This window comes from Rhipicephalus sanguineus, chromosome 2, assembly GCF_013339695.2.
Source record: "Rhipicephalus sanguineus isolate Rsan-2018 chromosome 2, BIME_Rsan_1.4, whole genome shotgun sequence".
NCBI classification, from domain to species: Eukaryota; Metazoa; Arthropoda; class Arachnida; order Ixodida; family Ixodidae; genus Rhipicephalus; species Rhipicephalus sanguineus.
The window spans coordinates 145,898,355-145,911,971 of NC_051177.1; the positions used below are offsets into that span (position 1 = coordinate 145,898,355).

General features: G+C 49.8%; 1 protein-coding gene across 1 annotated transcript in view; it reads right to left on the reverse strand.

The window, feature by feature from the left end:
- The window catches only part of LOC119383765 (neurotactin), a 39,780-nt gene that overhangs the window by 8,345 nt on the left and 17,818 nt on the right, over positions 1–13,617 (reverse strand). Inside the window, exons 4-5 of the mRNA XM_037652066.2 lie at positions 10,634–10,797; positions 5,787–5,935 (exon numbers count right to left, since the gene is read on the reverse strand). Coding sequence (XP_037507994.1) covers positions 5,787–5,935; positions 10,634–10,797 — 313 coding nt within the window. The remainder of the gene's footprint in view (positions 1–5,786; positions 5,936–10,633; positions 10,798–13,617) is intronic.

A 13,617-nucleotide genomic window follows, 5' to 3' on the forward strand; every position in this document is an offset into this window, starting at 1 on the left:
CCACATGCCCACCGAAAAGAACAGGCTGAGGCGATGCTCCAGACCCGTCAGCAGCACCCCAATGAGCCTGTAACTGTGTTTGTCGAGGAAATGCAGAAGATCTTCCGACACGTGGACGACGATATGACTGAGGAAAAGAAACTCCAGTACCTGATGCGAGCCGTGAAGGAACAGTTGTTCGTCGGCCTCATTCGCAACCCGCCGAAGACAGTTGCAGAATTTCTCACAGAGGCGGCAACCATTGAAAAAACACTTGACCTGCGAGCCAGACAATACAACCGCGGCTTGCCAGCTGTTTCTTCGGGCAACGTGGACTTTGATACACCAGACGCTCATAGTCTTCGTGCGACCATACGGACCATAATCCGCGAAGAACTTCAGAAATTGCTCCCTGCGGCTAGCCCACACGTCGCACCTCTGACAAGCGTCATTCGCGACGAGCTGCATCAGGCGCTCGGAACAGCATTTCCGACCCAGACGGTGTTGCAACCAGTGCCGCAGCCCGCAGTGATGACTTATGCCGATGCTATCCGTAGCCAGATGCCTCTAGTCACGCGCACTGATACGTACACACCGTCACCGCCTCCCCAGCCCTACACGCCGTTATCACGACCGCTGCTGCAAAGCCGACCTATGGCGGACACCAAACCGACGCCCGTTATGCTTCCACTGTGGCGAAGCCGGCCACGTGCTCCGAACATGCCCTTACCGCCGGATGGGCCTGCGAGGTTTCAGCGTCAACGCCCCCCGCCCCCTTCCAGGCCAGCGGCCGCATGAAATCGAGGCATATCTGAGAGACATGGAAGGACAAGCGCAGTCCCGCCCCAGGTCGCCTTCACCGCAATCACGCCGCACCCAGTCGCCGCACCCAGCGCGCTTCTACGGAACAGGAGAGCGATCTCCAAGCCCTCATCAGGGAAACTAACGACAGCGACGTATGGAGGTGACGCCACTTCCCAGCGAACCAAGCAAGACCCTCCAACAGCAACGCCACGAACCGTTGCCGCGGCGCGACAACCCGACGACGTGACGCCACGATCCGACACTGGGTCACTACGACTTAACACCGCGACAACGCCCAAGTTCGAAACTTGCATTCGACGCAGCCGTGACCGGTCCAAGCGACACACCGCACAATCGATCACTACTCGACCCCGAAGCCGTACGCCAAGTGCCGACTTACAGGTCATGATCGACGGACGTCAAGTAACCGCGCTCGTTGACACTGGCGCCGATTACTCAGTGATGAGCGGACCGTTTGCAGCGCATCTGAGGAAAGTAAGAACTGCGTGGGACGGACCACAGATTCGCACGGCAGGAGGGCATCTCGTAACGCCAATCGGACGTTGCACCGCGCGAGTGATTTTTCACGGTAATACGTACCCAGTGAACTTTGTCGTTTTGCAACAGTGCTCACGTGACATCATCCTTGGGATGGATTTCCTGACCGAAAATGGTGCAGTGATCGACCTCAAAACGGGATCTTTTACGCTTACCAGTGAACGATCCTTGTCACCGGAAAGCACCGGCTACCAAAGTGCCCCCCTCGCAATCCTTGAAGATGAAGTGACAATCCCACCTCGTACAAGCGTCTTCGCATCCGTCGAAACGAAAAAAAAAATCAGCCGGAGTCGTGATCGTCGAAACGAATGCGCAGTTGCTTTTAGATCGACAAATATGTGTCGCACGTGGCGTGGTGCAATTACATCGAGGTCGAGCAGACATTCTCGTAACTAACTTCAGTTCCGAGCACAAGCACTTGAATAAAGGCACGACGATCGCATTTGTAGAACAGATTGACGAAGTAGGAAGCGCATGTACGCTGTCACAATCATCCGCCGACGTATCATCGGTGATGAAAGATGACCCGACCTTTGACGTCAACCCTGCCCTTCCAGAGCACAAGCAAGAAAAGTTACGCAGCCTTCTTCTGGGTTATGCCGAATGCTTCTCAAAGTCATCGAAAATCGGACACACGCCAATTGCGCAGCACCGTATAATCACCGACGAATCTGCCCGACCCATCCGCCGGAGCCCATATCGCGTTTCACCACGAGAGCGCGACGCAAGCAGAGCACAAGTCGAGGAAATGCTTCGCGAAAACATCATTAAACCATCGAATAGCCCGTGGTCTTCACCCGTTGTACTCGTGAAGAAGAAAGATGGTACACTGAGGTTTTGCGTCGATTACCGCCGACTCAACAGCATCACGAGAAAAGATGTGTACCCACTACCGAGAATCGATGACGCTCTTGACCGACTCTGCAGTGCCAAGTACTTTTCCTCGATGGACTTGAAGAGCGGTTATTGGCAGATTCAAGTCGATGAAAGAGACCGCTAGAAGACCGCATTCATTACACCGGACGGCCTATTTGAATTTCAAGTCATGCCATTTGGACTTTGTTCTGCACCCGCCACATTTCAACGAGTTATGGACACAGTTTTGGCAGGACTCAAGTGGCAAACCTGCCTCGTTTATCTCGACGACGTCGTTGTTTTTGCAGCAAACTTTGAAGAACACCTCCAAAGGCTACAGGCAGTACTCGAGGCAATCAAATCGTCGGGTCTAACGTTAAAGTCAGAGAAGTGCCGCTTCGCCTACGAAGAACTTCTGTTTTTAGGCCATGTAGTTAATCGTGATGGCGTACGCCCTGACCCAGAGAAAACAGCCGCCATCGCAAACTTTCCACCACCAGCTGACAAGAAGGCGGTGCAGAGGTTTCTGGGACTTTGCGCCTATTACAGGCGTTTCGTCCGGAACTTCTCACAAATCGCCGAGCCCCTTACTCGCCTCACGAAATCCAACGTGAATTATGAGTGGCAGAAGCCACAAGAAGACTCCTTCCGGGAACTTCAGCGACGGCTACAGTCGCCGCCACTACTTGGTCATTTCGATGAGGACGCCGACACCGAGGTTCACACAGACGCAAGTGGCTTAGGGCTTGGCGCTGTACTGGTTCAAACAAAGGACGGACAGGAACAGGTCATCGCGTACGCCAGCAGATCTCTTTCGAAGGCTGAACGCAATTACTCGACAACTGAAAAGGAGTGTCTGGCCGTCATCTGGGCAGTCACAAAATTTCGACCGTACTTGTACGGCAGGCCGTTCAAAGTGGTCAGCGACCACCATGCATTGTGCTGGCTCGCCAACCTGAAGGACCCGTCCGGTCGCTTAGCTCGTTGGAGCTTACGGCTACAGGAGTTTGACGTAACAGTGGTCTACAAGTCGGGAAGAAAACATTCAGACGCAGACTGCCTGTCCAGAGCACCCGTTGAACCAGCTCCACCTAACGACGATGACGACGACGGTTTTCTCGGGATAATCAGTGCTAGTGACTTCGCAGACAACCAACGCGCAGATCCCGACCTACGCAGCGTCATTGACTTCCTGGAGAGCAACACCGATTCACCACCAAGGATGTACAGGCGTGTCATCTCGTCACTGTGCCTCCGCAATGGCATACTCTTGAAGAAGAACTTTGCACCGAATAGGTCGACGTACCTTTTAGTCGTGCCACACAATCTGCGGCAAGAGATTTTGCAGGCGTCTCACGACGAGCCGACCGCCGGACATCTTGGATTCGCTCGTACTTTATCAAGAATCCGGCAAAAATACTACTGGCCGCGTCTCAACGCCGACGTTGCTCACTATGTAAGAACCTGTTGCGACTGTCAACGGCGCAAAACCCCACCTGTTAGGCCGGCTGGACTCCTGCAGCCAATTGACCCCCCAACGAAGCCCTTTCAGCAAATCGGTATGGACCTGCTTGGTCCGTTCCCGACGTCGTCCAATGCGAACAAATGGGTAGTGGTGGCTACGGACTACCTGACGCGCTACGTCGAAACGAAAGCGTTACCGTCAGGGAGTGCACTAGAGGTCGCAAGATTCTTTGTGAGGAACATCGTTCTCCGTCATGGCGCACCTGAGGTCCTTATTACCGACAGGGGAACGGCGTTCACTGCAGAGCTCACACAACAGATATTGCGTTTCAGCCACACCTGTCATCGCCGTACGACAGCCTACCACCCCCAGACAAACGGCCTCACGAAACGTTTCAACAAGACGCTTGCCGATATGCTCGCTATGTACGTGGACGTCGAGCACAAGACGTGGGACGAAGTTCTCCCCAACGTGACGTTCGCGTATAATACGGCGCAGCAGGAGACAACTCATATGACTCCTTTCAAACTTGTTCATGGCCGAGACGCTACGACTACGCTGGACGCCATGCTACCACACGTCGATGATGAGAACATCGACGAAGATGTTGCCGGATTTCTACAACGTGCAGAGGAAGCCCGCCAGCTTGCCCGAACACTCATAAAGAAGCAGCAACACGCCGATGCCCGGCACTACAACTTGCGACGCCGCGAGCAGGATTTCGCACCTGGTGATCGTGTAATGGTATGGACACCAATTCGCCGTCGCGGTCTCAGCGAGAAGCTCCTCCGTCGCTACTTTGGACCTTACAAGATCACACGGCGTCTGGGGCCGCTCACGTATGAAGTTGTTCCTGATGGGGTTGCGCAATCTCAACGACGCCGGGCGCGCCCTGAAGTCGTGCATGTCGTGCGCATGAAAAAGTTTTTCCAGCGTTAGCGGACTCACGGACAATCTTTTGTGATGTGTATATTTTTTTTCCTACACTATTTGTTAGAAAGCTTCCACTTTCATTTGTATTGATTACTTCGTAGCATCGGGACGATGCTCTTTCGTGGGGGAGCACTGCCACGTGCGTTTATGTTGGTGCCAACTTCTTCGCGCAGCACCGCCCTCAGCTTATCTACAGTGTGGCGTCGGTAGCGCGTCGTTCCGTCGCTCGCGCGCTGGGCATGCTTTTGATAAGCAGTGGGACCACGTGAGACACTGATGGGTATCGGCGAAGAGAGGGCGGGCATTCCTTCCGCCGACGCTGAACCGCACAGGCCGTTTCGAGGCCACCGACAGTTTTTTCACGCAGTTCTTTTATGGGCACAAGTTCGCTCAAATAAAGTTTATTTCTTTTCAAGTCGCCTCGTCTCCATGCTTACGGGTCAAGACCGCCACGTAAGTGTGACAATAGTATGGTCAGTGGGCGCTTTGTCAGTTGCGGACCAGCACGATGGGGGTGGTGGGGGGAATCGCAAATCTGTCTATGTATTACTGCAAGTTCCACATCAACAGTGATGGCCTTTGAGATTAAAGATAAGAGGCCAATGCGGCAGCATTATTACTTTGATTGCACCCTCCCCACCACCACCCCCAAATTTCTTTCATGCTAAAGGTAAAGAGAAAAATTAGGGGTTCCATGGTACTCTGGGGAAGCTGTTGGGGTTCCCCAAGGATAGAAAGTTTGAGAACCCCTGGTCCATATACCTCCACCAGATTCCTGGTAAGTTTGACTGATAGTACATTCTGACTGACTGCTTTTGAGCACTCTGATGACATGCTTTGCACTCGGACGGTTGAAATCAGGCCCTTGGCACACATTCACCTTACTTCTTGAAAGCACAGTGCAATCCCACCTCACATTAGAACTGGAAGTGCAAATGTGATTTAAGAAAATTCTGGCTTTCTGTCCACCCCAGTTGCTTTAGGAGCAATTGAATGTTTGGTTCAGGCGCACTTCCTCTGGCTCCAACCTCGAGAGAGCTCTGTATCATTGCAAACTGAGTCAAGGCATGGTAACAACCAGTTGAATGTGCCATGACTTCCATTACGGTGGTAAACTTCTGCTGACATTTTCCCAAAGTCCCTCCGTGTTTGACTTAAGGGGGAGCCTACAGTAATGTGCAATAATTCTCACCATCAACGACAACCAGACTTGGTGCTGTCATTTCATGCTTGCGTGGCAACTGTGCAGAAACGTCATCGTACCACGACATCGGCACAGCTGCTATCACCTCGTCGGCTGTCTTCTGGTGAAGGCAGGCGAGGCTGGTGCAGTTGATGTTCCTGCATTAAAGTGGACGTGTAAAGAGTGATAAATTACAAGGAAACAATTTTACATAGAAAAAAAAAAACAAGGTGAGAGAAGTGTTTTCGTGCACTGGCTCCAACAGAAAACACCACCAGTGGCATCAGTTACATGGGAGCAGGAGCACACTAGCCCTGCCCATTACTGTCACAAACAAGCGCGTTCTTAAAGCGTGCACGGCCGCTTTCAAACGGCGCGAGCCGCTCGCCCAAGAAGCGCGAACGACGAAAAAACAAGCATCAAAAGGCGCCGACGTGCCGCATCCTCCTCGCCCACTAGCAGTCTCAGATCAAACGCCCAGCAGAGCCTGGAGGTTTCTAGAGGAAAGGGGTGACGCATCGCCGAGTGACGCCGCCGCGATTCGAACCTACGAGAAAGCTCTCGCCCTTTCCCTAAGTTTGGCTCTGCTACACGACAGAGAACGCTCCTGACGCTTCTAGAACCCTGGGGAGAGGAGATAAAAGTGTGCGACGACGAGCAGTAGTCAGTGAAGGAGTGAATGAGTGAGTCAGGTGATGGTGAGGTTATGCTGAGTGTGGCCCCGTCAGCCAAAGAAGACGTGTTTATGATGGTGTGCGGTCAGTCGATCGTCGATCTGGAAGAATTGGAGGACGACGCCGTGTGCGCCGTGACAAGTTACGTCGACGGAAGAGACAACGACAGACACCACTGGAGTTGGCGTGAGTGTTTCCTAGAAGAGAAGCATTCAATTACCGTCCAAGAATTGTGGACTGGATACGCCGTTGAATATTCAGGACTTTAACTGTCCTTGAATAGTTGTAATGCATGAGATTGCATTTGTAGCGTGTGATCTGTTTGTTTAGTTCCCGTTGTGCAAACACCATCTGAGTTATATTGTGAAGTTGTAACTGGTAACAGCCAAGTGGGCATGTGTTTGTGATATTTGTACTGCCTTAATAGAGAATATATTTCATTTTCGTTTGTGTTATCAACTCTCGGCTCTGACTCGGTCTTTGGACCACAACCGGCGTTCGCTGGCGAACCAAAAGGACCAACTCTAAATTGTGCGCCCTTTCGTGGTGCGTTTTCGGAGGGCCGTGACGCCAGCCCTTGGAATCCGCCCGACGATTGCCAACCCGATTAACGGGACAAGTGACAGTTTCCCTCCCCACTTCCAGAATTTTTTCCATGGACAAATCATGGAGGCAAATTCTGCAGGAATGAGACTCCGGAATTTGTCTATGAAAATGATGGGGGGGGGGGTGCAATGTCACCCCCCCCCTCCCGAGGGCTGCAAGCATTAGAAACCCTACCAAATAGTTGCATTTTGTTACTACAGTAGAACCTCGTTGATACGTTCCCGCTTGATACGATTTCCCGGCTCCTACGCTCGAAATCGCGAAAATTAAAAATAACTCAATACAGCTGTGTGTAATATGTTCTGGTTAATACGTTCCCGGAAAATACGATTATTCGGCAGCAACGTTCAGCACCGCGGAAAACTGGGGTCGTATGATACGTTTTCTACTCGGAAACTCTCATTCAGGTGTGCAAAAAAAGGCCCTCTCAGCGACGGCAGCTTCTCCGCAGTGCCTTTCCCCCCTCCGTGCTTTCTCTGATTTGCTCAATTGTCCCCTCCGCGTCTCTTCCGAATTGCTCGATCGCCGCTCTCTGTCAACCACGCGGCGACGCGGGCCGTCACAATCTTCGAACGGCTTGCCGCGGAAACGCACATGCCGCTGCCGCATCGCCACCGCTGCACAACACGCCGCGACCCGTAACCATAGCAACGCCGCCATTGTGCCTAGTCAATATGGCCGATAATTTCCCGCACACTTTTCTCCCGGAGCGCAATCGTTTTTGGGTTGCTCCGCCCGGCGCAATTCCAGTCGGCGTTCGTATTTCTCTGGCTGGGCAGTTCTGCCTACCAGCGGGTCGTCAGAAGCTGACAGAAAAGATTTGTTCTGGAAGATATCTAGGAGGTTTCTGGTTATCAGACGCCAAAAACGAGACGATGTGCGCTCGCCGCCATCTTTGTGAGGACTCGACAGATCGCAGTGCGGGCGCTTGAGGACTTCACCTTCGGTTGCCATTACGCCGGGCGTTATCTTTTAAAGCCCGTTTCGCCGTGCGAGATGGTGCGATAACGAGTGGCGGCGAACATACCAGCGCATGTCTCAAGTTAAGACAGAACGCAAACAGATCAGCGCGAGTGTGCGACGTAGTATGCGATAGCCGCGAACAGCTGTCGCTTTCGGGGACGCTTATCACTCTCGCGAGATATCGCATATCGTGTTGTACCGCGATTGTTACGTGCACTGCGAAGAGTTGAGCTTGTTAAGCCTTTAGAGGGGCGGCAGTTTTCTTCACGGACGGGGCGAGTCACGCGTGATCTTTCGAACGTACGTGATCGTATCCCAAATGCGTATGTTCGAGAATATCACTTCTGCTCTTCGGCAAACCTAGCCCCATATTTCCAAGCGACAATGCAGAAAGAACCGACGCTCATGCGGCGCAAAGTTTCGTCTGCTGACATGGCGGTAGCGTTTCTTTACGTTTACGCTGGTTGTCTCAGAGTTCGATTTTGCAATATTCGGGTTGTCTCGGGATTTCAATAAACGTGACCACGACGTTATTTTCGGCCAGGGCCGGAACTAGCTGGCTGACCTCTGGCTGCCAGCGTGATGCCAGGACTTCGAAAATCGAAGAGTCCCTCCATGTTTTTTGAGAAATAAATGTTTTTTGCCCTTGCACCTCAATATGGGCTTGTCAGCCTCAATTTTTACTGGATTCGGATCGTACGTTTTCCCGGATCGTACGTTTATTTTCCGCGTTTTTTTCGGAAACGTATCAACGAGGTTCTACTGTAGATGTGCAGTACATTACTGCTGTATTGAACCTTGCATAAAAATATTTCAAAATTTTTATCACAGTGATGACTAATTCATTTTGTGTGCCCTCCTCAATGCACAATTAGTTCAGGTTCCAAACACCATGGGACAGTTACACCTCTGGGAACCGCTGTTCGTTAGAGGTGCTGCTCACAAGGTTTGGACATTAAAGTAACTGGGGTTTCACGTCTCAAAACCAGAATATGATTATGAAAGACGCCACAGTGGAAGGCTCCAGAAATTTCGACCACCGGTGGTTCTTTAATGTGCACCTAAATCTAAGCACGCGGGCCTTTAGCACTTCACCTCCATCGAAAAAGGTTTGGACATTGTAAACAGTAGTCCACCGTGTAGAATGCACAATGAGTTGTCACCTGTTCAAAATGTCATGCCTCTGAATGCCAAGAAAGCAGCACAAATATCAAAACTCAGTGTCGCACACACTTGCTCTCAATGTGGCCAATCTCTTCGTCAGCTCAGTAATGTTGTGTGTGCGTTCTGTGGTTACTGGCTAAATACGGCAATGACTCAAGAATTCAATACCACATGCTCACAAAACTGCACAGCTTTCTGGTGCATCAGCGTTACAAAACAGTTTCCAAGAAACACCGATATACAGAAAGGTCTGTAGCCCACGACATTGTGCAAATAAGCAAATGCAATAGGCCAGCGCATCCATACAACTTCTCTACGAGTAGAAAGGATTGTCCCGTAATGAAGAACTGCACCGTTGCTCGTTCCCATTTTAAAGCCAATGTGACACAGAGAAAATGCAAGCGATGGCATCAAGATTTGGGGGGGTCTTCCACAGGGTAACAGGACAAACAATCTGCCTCCTGGTGCAAGCGTCACCTCTTATATATGATGGAGAATGTATATTCTGACACGGGCAAAGCTTAGCGTGCGAGTCGTCCAATGGAGTCCTTGATTAAGGAGGTGACGACCGGCGATGACACAGAATTGGCATCCATATAAGTATGGATGAAACTTTGCGAATGCTCACACAAGAGCGAGGCACCTGTGCTCTGTGAGTGAATAATTACACTTAGTGGGTGGCAGAAGTTGGCTGGTGTAGGCTATAACTTGATCATGTTTACGCTGGTTTTGTACTAACACTGCTCCTATGCTGTGACCTATGTTGAGGCAGGTGGGTCAAAGCGGGCCAGAACTGGCAGCATAGTAAGGAGAGTCGTGAGCTGAGAAAAAGATGCAGCACAATCAGGACCCCAGGAAAACGGCACATCTGCTCTTTAAGAGGTCGGTAAGGGGAAGTGTATTGGTCACGAAATCCATTACGAAGCACTGGAAATAGGATACAGTCCCATAGCTTATGTGAAGCTCAAGCACAAGTCTACTTAAATACATACATTTACACTTAAGCAAAGGCAGCCGAGATGGCAACTGTCTGGCAATCAAAACCACGTTATCTTCCGTCCACTTTCCAGTGCAACCACCCTGTGGCGGCTGTTATCTATATCTTGAAAACGATTGCAACACGACAGTAGGTGTGCTGTGCAACAGCTACCACGAAGTGAGGCTTCCAGTATATCTCTACAAGAGGTGCAATGGTGATTGGAAGCAATCGGTGACATTACTGGAGGAATAAAATGCGAAAGGGAACCTTTTTTCTCATCCTTTGCTGGTGTTTTGAACTTTGAAGACTAGTAACTTCAGGTTCCGTGCACCAATTTTGATAATTCCTTTGCATTCATCTCGGTATTCAATATCACACACACTACAGTGCTACAGAAGGCAGTTAAAGAAATGGTGCAAGGCCCCTTTAAAAACAAGCATATGGTGAAGACCTTGCATGCATCCACTTACGCCAAAAACTCGAGGTTGTTGCGTGCAGCTTCCTCAACTGTCTGGTTGGGGAAGTTCACAGATGCGCCTGTGGCCCAGACCCTACTGAGGAGGCCCTTGGTTTCTGTCGATGTTGCCAGAAGCAGGGCTGATGTGGCTCCCGCACCATGGCCAAACACAACGACCTGCGCAGAAAGGCAACAGCTGTCAGAAACTTCCAGAATCCAACACACACTTTTTTCGCCACCTTACAAAGTGTCTTACTTAAACCATACGTTTTGTACCAGAGCACATCGGTGTCAGCTCTGTGCCAGCGTGAAAGAAGACGTTGATGCAACAAGCGTGTTCTCCCACAAACTCTTGTTACCATACCTGCCAAGTTTGGAGAAACGGAATCCGGGAGATCTACTAAACGGGGTGGGGTGTATAAAGTATGCCGACCGCGAAGGGGGGGGGGGGGGTACAGCGATAGCAATTATATGGACACTGTCAGCGGGATTTTGCGGTCGCCGCTGATCTGTACAGAGTCCAAACCGATAACATCGCCTACGCATCGTCTGTTTCACGTGCGAGTGAAAGCGTGCTAGCGATAGGTGCGAACGCGGTTGAAGCAGAGATATAACGACCCGGCCGTCACTGTCGCACAAAGGGCACATGCGATAACATCGCTCCGCGTGCGAGGCCTGTCGTCGCTTGCTTACCAGTTATTTCGTCGGGCAAGATTTAAACAAGATTTTTTAAACCATGGGACATTTTATGAATGTACGGAATCACTGGGTTTCGACGTGCGCAGCTTTCCATTTTCTTTTTCTCGTGCCTCCCAAGCTGATTTCACGCATTTTAATAGCTTCTGGGTCACTTTGCGTGTGACTGTCTGCGGGAAACCAGCTTCTTTTAGCCTTTGTAGTTGGTGGCCGAAACTTGTCGTTATCTTGTCGGGACACGTTTTGGTTAGTGCTGCTCGCAAGCAAGACGCTGCAATTCCCATTTTCACAATTTTCGCACGTCGAAACCCACAGTGATTCCGTACATTCATAAAATGTCCCATGGTTTAAAAAACGTGGCCAATCGTTTCGATGTACAAGTTGTTTTTTCGGCTCCAAACAAACTCAATAAAGTATGCGGTAAAATAGACAGAAGGATAGCAGCAAAAGCGAAGTGCATAGAAAGTGAGAAGTGCCAGGTTAAACACACCTCGGCTTTTGTTCAATGCGCAACATGTGTCGTGTACCTGATACCACTGTCATGTGGCTGTGTATACGTTGGCCAAACTGGCCGTTGCTTAAATATTCGCCTCCAGGAGCACAACAGAGCCGTGGTGTCAAGGGAGGGTGCCCACTTGTCCCAGCACTGCACCACGTGCGGATGCTCACCTTTTCTCGTTGACGCGATGGTTCTATCTAGGCATCGAGATAAAACGATGCGCGAACTAATTGAAGCTTTTCACATAAAGAGATGCGGGGATAGATGCGTTAGCCACCCTTCTATCGCCATAACAGAAATAGAGTATTCATATTTGATCAACACACTGCATTAAACTTGTCTGTCCCCCCCCCTCTCCTCCACCCCCCGCCCCACGCAGTTTGAATTTTCTTTTTTCTTTTGTCAGATTTTCTTCGAACTTCCTTTTTGTATAGACGCATGCGCTTTCATGATCTGTTAAGGGGATATCCATCTCGTTTTGTTTTGTTTCGGCGAGGTAAATTGCACACCACGTGCCTTTTTTGTAACGTATTTATGTGTGCTCTTTCAATAAACCTTCAGTTGCGAGTGTGCGCTTTGTGTCGTCGGTTCCCCCCTTCTTATGTCCTTGTTCCTGCAGTGCGCCTTTTTACTTTAAGATATGAACCGTTACCAACTAGCCCAAATGGCTGTTTTGCTTCAATCTCCTGTCTGGACCAGTATGCATTCAAGGGGCAATAGCAGACCTTAAAATTGCTCGCGAGAAAGGTTACACACTTTTTGAACTTTCATGGTAATTTCATCACTCACCTAAGCTACCTGAGAAAAGATAAAGGCTGCATCACAAGATAACGACAGCGGATACTAAAAGAAGCATTTACTGACCTATCGCCAGTCTAAATGCAAAACGCTAACAACGTGGGCACCATGCGTCTAAAGTGTTGGTGTGCATATCAAGTAAGTGAAAGAACTGCGGGCACACTGCAACAGCAACTCTTGTGGCACACCATAGCAGGCACTTTTGAACTAATACGACTGTACAGTGAATATTTCAAATAATTGATCTTTCCAGCCTAGCTGGAAACTTTCAACCATTCCTCTCACTTCACTTTCTCACAATTCTTCTGCACAAAGCACTCCCAGTGAAAACATGTTTGTGCGACATCCAAACATGGCCCTAATTTCATGCACCTTTCCAACAAATACATAGCATATCAACCGGATGTTTAGTTTCAGATATTATGTCAAGGAGTTCCCATGGATGATGCATTCATACTTTTTCCAGTCCACACGGGATAAACTTTTCCCAGAATCATTACCTTTTCCTTTTCTCTTGACAGAATCACATTTTATGACACAAGTTTAAATTACAAGCCGAGGCTGTAATATCTGCATCTCATAACTGCATTGTGCCTTGGATTTCTTGTGGTGTGATTTATCTTAAAAACTTCAGCTAAATGAATAAGCCACGTAGTTCTGTGTTGAAGGAAAACACAAAGGCATGCTGCACTTCCGTATATGCTGCATGCTTGCATGCATGTTACACGTGACGTATCCAATATCCAACCTTGCTATTTGAGTGTTATGGCCCTCTGCATGTGTGGCAACATAATACCCATTATAGGAAGTAATGTGCAAGAGACACTGAGATATGCGCGCAATGTACGCACTATGTTCCCGTGATGTCCCACAAATACACGCGAAAGACATCTACAGTATGTGAAAAGTGTTACAAAACAATCATGCAAGGAACGCACTGTGGATGAATTTGGCACATTCTGGGGATGTCCATATCGAAGCAGGGAATGTCCAAGAACATCCTT